At 35.0% G+C, this 8,666-nt stretch overlaps 1 protein-coding gene across 1 annotated transcript in view; it reads left to right on the forward strand.

The window, feature by feature from the left end:
* LOC150108488 (uncharacterized) overlaps positions 1-7,792 on the forward strand; it is a 67,391-nt gene extending 59,599 nt beyond the window's left edge. The window contains exons 12-19 of the mRNA XM_090415896.1: positions 80-190; positions 1,924-2,058; positions 4,246-4,374; positions 4,468-4,685; positions 5,952-6,135; positions 6,592-6,693; positions 7,139-7,249; positions 7,464-7,792. Of these exons, the coding sequence (XP_090272022.1) occupies positions 80-190; positions 1,924-2,058; positions 4,246-4,374; positions 4,468-4,685; positions 5,952-6,135; positions 6,592-6,693; positions 7,139-7,249; positions 7,464-7,552 (1,079 nt within the window). The 3' untranslated portion in view covers positions 7,553-7,792. The remainder of the gene's footprint in view (positions 1-79; positions 191-1,923; positions 2,059-4,245; positions 4,375-4,467; positions 4,686-5,951; positions 6,136-6,591; positions 6,694-7,138; positions 7,250-7,463) is intronic.
* Positions 7,793-8,666: the final 874 nt, after the last annotated feature.

Consider the following 8,666-nt stretch of genomic DNA (forward strand, 5'->3'; position numbering starts at 1 on the left):
AGTTAAAAAAAAAAAAAAGTTGATAATTGTTAGATGTTGATACATTTCTTTTTTTTTTTTTTTTTTTTTAATGTTTTAGAGGTGCTACTTAACCACGTGGTCGAAGGCGCTCATTATGCTAAGGAGTTCACTACTGGTCTGGTTTATCCTACTGCTCGTGGAGGAAAGCTTCGATTCCGCGTTGCGACCGGTAAGTAGAAATCAACATTCGCTTGCACGTTTTTGAAGTATTCACACTCTGATATTATTGTTTTATTATTAGATATATATAACAAAAAAAATTGTGGAGAGGAATTACATAACAAATTATTTATGCTATTATTATGATTGATTTTTATAATTTGTTAAAATTTGTTTGACTTACGAGTAAACATGACTAAGATTGGTGTTTAGCTTTTTAACTGGCAATACAATCCAATAAAAATACAAAATCTGAAACTGCAGAAATCGACTTAATGTGAAAAAAAAAATGATTTTATAGAAATATGTGGGGTTGAATAAACTGCTGCTTATATTGTGAATGCACATATTCACACAAGACAGCATGTCGATACAGTCGTCAATACTTTAAATCATTCTTCAGATAGTTCAAATGTGTTGTTGTTGTTAGACTTCGCAATAATGTTTTCTTTCATGAGAGTTCAATGAACGACATCGAATTTTTAGGTGCGTTTTATAACAACAGCTAGGCGTGACTGAAAAACTAACCCAGTGAATAAACACGTTTCTTAAAAATATTTAAACCTGTTGTTGTATTCTCAAATAGGGGAGTCAAGGATAACCTGTATTCGAATCTTGTGAGTGGATCTCCATATTTATGCTCATCAGTTACTTTTGCTAGTTCAAGAAAACATCAGCTGCATTATAACATATACTGCGATGATTAATAAAGAGAAAAAAAAGTGTTACCTAAAATCCTAGCTAAAAAAGGAATCTGTTTACTGAACTACAAACTTGTATTAACACTGTTATCAACTCGCATCTTAGTTTCTGTTTATTTAGACGAGTATGCAAAAACGACCGACGTAGACCTTGGATAAATGTTCGTACAGTTACATTGGTAACATGAATTGTTTAATACTTTCAAATACTCTCTGATACTTTCAAGAGGAGGCTCCGTTGGTGTCGATGATAATACCTTTCGTTGGAAAGATCGTTATTCGAATTCCATCTAGGAAGCGAATACCCTTTACGGGGGCTTTTTCACTAAAGGTGTGTTAGTCTGTCTAATAAGCAAAATCGAATGAGAAGGTATTATTTACATCTTATGGGAATTTTCTTCGCATATAAGACAAGCGAAGGCAGTAATTATCACCAAGAAATTCACTGAAGGTTCTGGTGTATCCATTTCAATGAAAATTCTTTGAGAATGAATCAGTAGATATCCCCCAGATGTGCCCTTCTAGACATTCCTCGTCTTTTGTATTTACAGAAGGAGGAATCGTCTACTTTTGCAGTGTCAAAGCACGGATTTGGAACTGTTCACTAATGACAGATGATTGTATACTCAATAGAATTGATATTCGTACAAATCCGTAATGATCAGGGGGGTCAAAGTTTAGAGATAACTACATCAGGGTTTGAATCAATCATTCATTTCTTTCTGTAGTTAAAGCTAATGATGGATTTAGCAAGGATCTAGGGAACCTGGGGTTGCGGAAAACAACTGTCGTGATGTAACGTAACATCGTGCCAGTTTTTATTAATAATTAAAATTATTAATAAAATAATTTTATTAATAATTTAATTATCTTTGATCATTTTTACAAGTTTATATTTTGTCAAAAAAAAATTAAAACCATTATCACAATCATAACTATTGAATAATTTATAGGATATTTTCAAACAATTATTGTGGACTTTTTATTCACTGTTATAATACTATAGTTCTCTCCATTAATAATTTTGATTTCTTATCGACAGATGGCGTAACCGTCAACGATGCTCACATTCTCCGTTCCGACATCTCGACTGGAAATGGTGTCATTCATACTATCGACCGCGTACTGCTGCCATCTGATGGCGGAGTCTTAAGTCAAAGGCGAACTTCCGAACCTGGTAGGTGTATTAACGATATCGAATAGCTAGTGACGCTTCAGCGGATCTCATAAACGAGAGAGGAAAGGGGCAACGCTCTTTGCCTTGAAGCGAGCTATAAAATATTAAGAACAAGCGGCTTAGTACTGTTTGAACTGCTTCTCTATTGGAAATGTTACTGTAATGTGATCAAATGAAAAATACCAAAATACTGTAAGCGTATTTCATACTTGAAACATCTTCGCCCAGTTTTAAAAGGATTATACTTTGATTTATAAACTAGATTGAGATTTCTTTTAGATCTACAACTGTTACTAGATCAGTAATTAAATCGTTAGAAGGAAATATACATATTAGACGTGAACACGAAAAAAAAAAAAAACTTCTTGGATGTCGAAATTAGCATTGTTGAATTTAAATCATTTTTTCTTTAACGTCGTCTGTCTCATTTAATTTTTAAAAATAATAAAATAATGCTTGTGAGCCATTTATGTATTTTTTTTTTACTGGCATAAGCTAAATATATATTTTTTTCAAGGTAAATAAAAATGAAAGTTGATTTTTTAAAGCATACGTTATTGATGAGCTATTGATACAAAGCTGCTTGCTTTTAGTTACTCATTTAAAAAAATAAAATAAAAAAACTAAATGGAGAAATGAATGTACCAAAGAAATGAAAGATAAATAAAGAATTACACTGTAAAGTCCACATTAAATTAAATTTCTTTCCTCCCACAGATACGTGCACAATTTTTTTTTAAAAAAATTCTCCTTGGCAAATAGGTGGCGCTAATAAAAATTACTGATGTAAATGAACCGTGCTCAAAGATATCCATAAATCGAATTGACGTTTGTAACTTTAACGTCAAAGGACAAAAATTAGTGAAATCTCCCATTCAGAAAAGTCATCCAGTGTTGTGTCATAAATTTCTGAAACGGACATTGCTTTTTTCAAACTGTTTTTTCTTTTCTTTTTTTGGTTTTTCTTGCACATAAAGTGTGTGTGTTAAATAAAGATTGTGAATAATAATGTTCTTGGTTATCAGACGTTTCCACCTGCGGATCCATTTTAGAGTTATATCCTAATTAAAGAGATGATGGGACTCGCTATGATGTGCGTCTTCTTAAAAAATCTCTCAAGTTAAATGGTAGAAGGAACACGAAGCAAAAAATGCCAGCACTTTAAGTGTATTGATAGTTTGGAGCACTTTATGCTCCAGAGAGAAAGACAAAATATGTTCATAAGAGGCAATGAAATTAGTAGTCATCCGACAAAAAAAAGTGCACACCTCCTATCCTCACAAGTTGCTCCTTTTCCCTGAAGTGTAGGAGTACCGTATTTCGATACGTTGGTTCACACATCGGTTTCTTCCTTCTTTCCTTCCTCTAACATACACGAGCATTACATCTCCTCGAGACTTGAGGAGATATTCAGAGTTGATCACAGGATCACAAAGCGTAAAGATCTATCGAACTATGTCAGAATTCTGCATACTCTCTCTCTCTCTCTCTCTCTCTCTCTCTCTCTCTCTAGCACGCACACATACACACACATAAAGGGACTGTTGTAGTAGTGCATGTGATCTCAGCGTTTTGGATTTTCGAGTATTAACAAGATTGAACTATTCTTTGTATTCCGTTTTCTTCGTTTGTCTCCGGATGCATAACCACGACATCGCCTCTCTTCCTCCAATTCTGATGTCACTGATTTCTAAATAGCCAGTATTTGCTATATTCTCCTTTATTTTCCACAAAAGAAGGACGATAAATAAGAAGAATAAAATAAACATTGAAGGGATGGCAGATAGCAGTCATGAAAAACGATAACAGCCTGAAATCCAAAAGGCAGAAGAAGGAAACAGAGATGCACTCAAAGAAGATGAAAATTTTTTTTGAGTGCATCTCATTGACTGCATCAGTCTCTACGTCTGCTAGATGAAAGAAGAAAAAGAAGAATAGTTGTTCCTACTATAAGATTTTCTGCATCATTTTGCATATAATCTATCATAAGGTAGCAAATTTCCTTTTTTTGCCTATTTTGAAGAAACCCTCGCATACTTGATGATCGCGATTGGAAAAGTAAAGAGAAAAATACGATTTCAAAACCAAATCAGAAAAAGATAATAAAAATTACTGATCACCCATTTTATAAGGAATTTTAAAAGTATAAGTAGCATTATTTTTACAACGAATCCAATCTCTCTTTAGTTTCTGCCGACGTCACACTTTCCCGAGTGCAATTACCAGATGTAGCTGGTCTGGCTCGTGGCATGGGACTAAACAAGTTCGTCACGTGGATCACAAACACCGGCCTGATTGAAAGAGTTCAAGATGGAGGTAAAGTGTTTTGCAAATTAAGTATCATTACCAGTAAATAAAATCACAATTAATTGAGTTGCTGTTCATCTTTCTTGTTTTCTTACTTTATAGGCCCTTATACGATATTTGCCCCGAACGATGACGCTATCAACGCTCTTCCCCCGCATCTGATTACGGCAATCGACAATGATCCCGATCAAGTAAGGCCAATCCTGAAATACCACATCATCCCATTGTATCTACGCACCAGCCAGCTGTCTAATGAAGACACGAGCCCCACCCTCAAAGAAGGGAAAGACATAAGATTTAATATATACCACGATGGTCGGGTGAGTTTGTGCTCATTTCTTCCTCTTAATATCAATTCTGCTCATAACGTTTAATCAACTATATTCTGTGTCGATTCTTGGCAACATTTCTTGATATTATACACACTTGTCATAAGGAACTATCAGCTGTTATTGATCTTTGAATGTTATTGATTGCATTCTTTGGCCTTAATGATTCTTACAATAAGATTAGTCAATGACCCACTGCACCATCTTACTTAAGAAACCGCAGCCATGACTCTTGATCACGAATAAAGTTATATTACATGCATTAAAAGAAATCCTATTTTATTAAACGACTTTTCAAAACCAAACTCCTTTTGCAGGTAAGAGGAGAGGCTGTTGCCGAAAGAACACTTTTGTGTTAGATCAATGGTTGGTTTGCGATATTTAGCATTTCAAGGAATAATATAATAGAATACAATACGATGATATTTATATTAAATATGAAATTATCGTATATATCTTTAACATATTTCAGACTTCTTCCGGTTTACCTTAGTTCGAAATGCAATAGTGTTCACATTGAAGGTGAAGTTCATTTGTGAAATAAACGGAAATTAAGTGATCCCGATGCGATCACTTAAGTTCAAACAAAGCGTTATTGGTTATTGGTGCAGTTAATAGAGTACAGCTTTCTGTTGAATATTCGAATTTTTTGGTCTTAAAACTGTTGAATGTTGGACCTTTTGGGGTGTGATATCTGAGTCGGTTCTACAATTCTGTTTCCAAATCCGTAGGAGACTTATTTTTTAATTTTGTCTTTGAAAGTATTACTAATGGACTTCGTCTAGTAACTAAAGAAAGCATTTTGTATTCAAAAATTATGTGGACTTACTTTCTTCACCCTTTCAAATACACGAAGTTTTTAGCCCTGAAAGTTTGGCAGTCCCCCAAGAGGAAGTACGTGAAATACTTACATGATTTGCTCGCATCGTATGTTAAACAAGGGCATTGCAAGAGATCTATGTGGTTGCAGCTCAAACATAACAGAAATCCAATAGGAATGTCAATGACGAAAGAAATACACGCAGTATTTTTTTTTTAAATAATAATCTTTATTGACCTTCAAAAAATAGTCACAAATGCTATTAAGAATAAAAATAATAGCATTAAGTACAAACAGTAATATTAATTACAACTGCACATTGAGAAACGTGCTGTAAACTTGTTAACATGAGTAGTAGAACAGAATATTATGATGGGCAATAACATTAGCGTTAGTTTTACTAATTACTTGCTTTTTTTTTTTTTTCATCATTTCAGGTTCGTACAGCGTCTGGTGCACCATTTCAGTTATCACGTGACACTGGAAACGTTCAAATTTTACCTGTGGACCGTGTCCTTTATCCCCCATCTGGAGACATTGCAACGGTCCTGTCGGTATCGCCAATTCTACAGAACATCAGCGCAGTATTGATCCTCGCGGGATTAGACAAACAGTTACAAGGTAAGCGACACCTTCCTCCAGGAAGAAATCAGTAATAGGAAGAGGTTACTAAACGCGAGCGTGTACGGACACACGTACACGATGTATGCCACAATAAAGTAGACATCTACTGACATTGGTAGATGTCTACTTTATTGTGGCATAATAAAGTGGACATCTACTGACATTGGTAATGAATCAGCAGCTTATGTGTTTTATTTAACTTTAATTCTATGTTTTCTGATAAGATATTAAGAATAGCATCTACTGACCCTCTAATAGCAATATTTCTTTTATTATAAAAGAAAAAGAACACGGAGAATCTAATTAATGTTATCTTTGTAACATTATGCAATGGATTCAATTCATGAGTATTTAAAATACCTAAAAACATTTCCTTAGACTTTAATCGCTATACAACTTCTAAAGTGGGTGACGATATTGACTTAAAATAAATACTTTATTTTTATTTTTCAGAGAGCGGCCCGTACACATTCTTTGCCCCAAGTGAAGAGGCTTTCAGAGGACTTACGGCTGATCAACAACAGATCGTCAGCACCCAATCGGATGCTTTACGAGGTGAGCCGAATGCATTTTGTAGAATGCTTAAACGTTAGCTTTCTCAGGTTGGCAAATCATCTTGGATTTCTTAGTTACAATTAGGACTGGGTGATCTGTCTTAGAGACTAAATAAGCGAGGCTTGAGATCACGTACTTTCACGGGTCTGCACTTCAGTTATCTAAAACGGAATCTATCCAGAACAGCAGAACCGTCAACGTCCACCCATTCAAATTGTGTTCCTCGGAAAACGTTCTGAAGAACTGCAACAGTTCCTCAGAATTTCTCAGAAAAGTGTTATTTCTTAAAATTTTAAGAAATTTTAAATCTTCTTGTAAATATCTTACAATGTAATATAGCTTTACTAAAATACGCTGTCATTACCTCGTCTAATCGCTCTTCTGCCTCGAGGCAGAAGTGAATTTTTAAACCAACCGTTAATGTGCGTCTATTCTGTAATTTCAGATTTAATTCTCAGTCATCTGGCGAGAGGAACTCTGTTTTCGTCCGGAGTCACTGACGGGATGCAAATAGAAAGCTTGGGAGGAAAGACACTAGTCGTTACGATAGCCGACGGTAAGTCTGATTTTGCATTCTTCATCTCTTAGTGTGGTAAGAAATGTGAACTCTGAAAGAATAAAAAGACAACAGTTCATTAATATTTAAAATAATAATTGGTCGTAGATCCATAAATTCAGTAATGTTTTTATTGTTTATCACCAGTTATAATAAGATATTAGCGCATTCTTGATTTTTTTTTTCTTAAAAATTCTCTTTTTCTTTCTCCTAGGTGGCATTCTTGTGAATGGTATCCATGTGATATATTCTGACGTCACTGCTTCTAATGGAGTTGTTCACGTGATAGACAAACTAATATAATCCTGCAAAACCGACAGTTTCATTTCTCTCGTGCCTTTTTTTCATCCGTATTTGCGAGCAGCCTCATCTCATCACCGCCAAAATATCCCAATGACATCTTTCCCGGTTTGCATGACGTCGCCATGATCGTATCGAAGATATTGACAGTTTTGTTTTCCAATTTGCAGCACAAGAAACTGTTGTTTGTATTTTTGTATAAAATGAAGAAAGAACAGTTGAAAATAAAAATGGATAAATAATCACGTTTACTTGCCCTCAATAGAATACTGTTTATGACATTAACAAAATCTTGTAATAACTATATTCTTCTAATGTAATATTTTCACTCAGTTCAATCAAGACGAAACTTAAGATTTATCATAAATAGCTTTACGAATTACAGGAAAGAAATAAGGAATTTATAACTACATTTTTTTAAGGCTATTATTAAACATGATGAGCCTCCGTAGCTCACTCAGTACAGACGAAGCCTTTTGGTAGGAAAGACCAGGTTTCGAATCCCGTCCATGACGTGAGGAACCTTTATCTGGTCTCTTTCGATTAAAGGTGAGTTAGCCGGTCTCATACGGGGGGTAGAGTTTTTTTATTTTCACCCCGAAGACACTCGGGTTTTTCGTCCCTCAGAACAGGCAAACCAGCCCGTGAACCCACACACTGCTACAGTCAAAAAATACATACTTAATCCCTCATTAGGTGGGCTCAACCAGTCCTAAGGGACAGTCGAGGATCCGGGGTGAGGGAACCCCAGACGAATAAATAAAAAAAAAATCAAACATAATAAGAACTCATACTTCAGTACGTCCATTTGTGCCAAGACGAACAATGGTGATAAAATACACTTCGGACTTAATTTCTTTTTGTAAGAAAAATTAAAGAATATTAATAGGAGTTATTTCTGTCCAAGTACAATCCTACATTGTGTGCACGATCTTCTGCGTTGTTCAGTACATTCCTTATCGACTCGTTTAGAAATGGACTTCAATTGTGCATCTACAACGTCTAGAAAACATTTCTCCTTTCTGAGGGCCTTAAGTCTGGAGAAGAGGAAGATGTTGCAAAGAGCCAAACCTAGTGAGTAAGGCAGAGAATGCCACTGGGTTGCTTGATTAAGAAT

Source organism: Typopeltis vanoorti, chromosome 3, assembly GCF_054136105.1.
Source record: "Typopeltis vanoorti isolate ZY-2024b chromosome 3, IOZ_Tvanoo_1.0, whole genome shotgun sequence".
Lineage (NCBI taxonomy): Eukaryota > Metazoa > Arthropoda > Arachnida > Uropygi > Thelyphonidae > Typopeltis > Typopeltis vanoorti.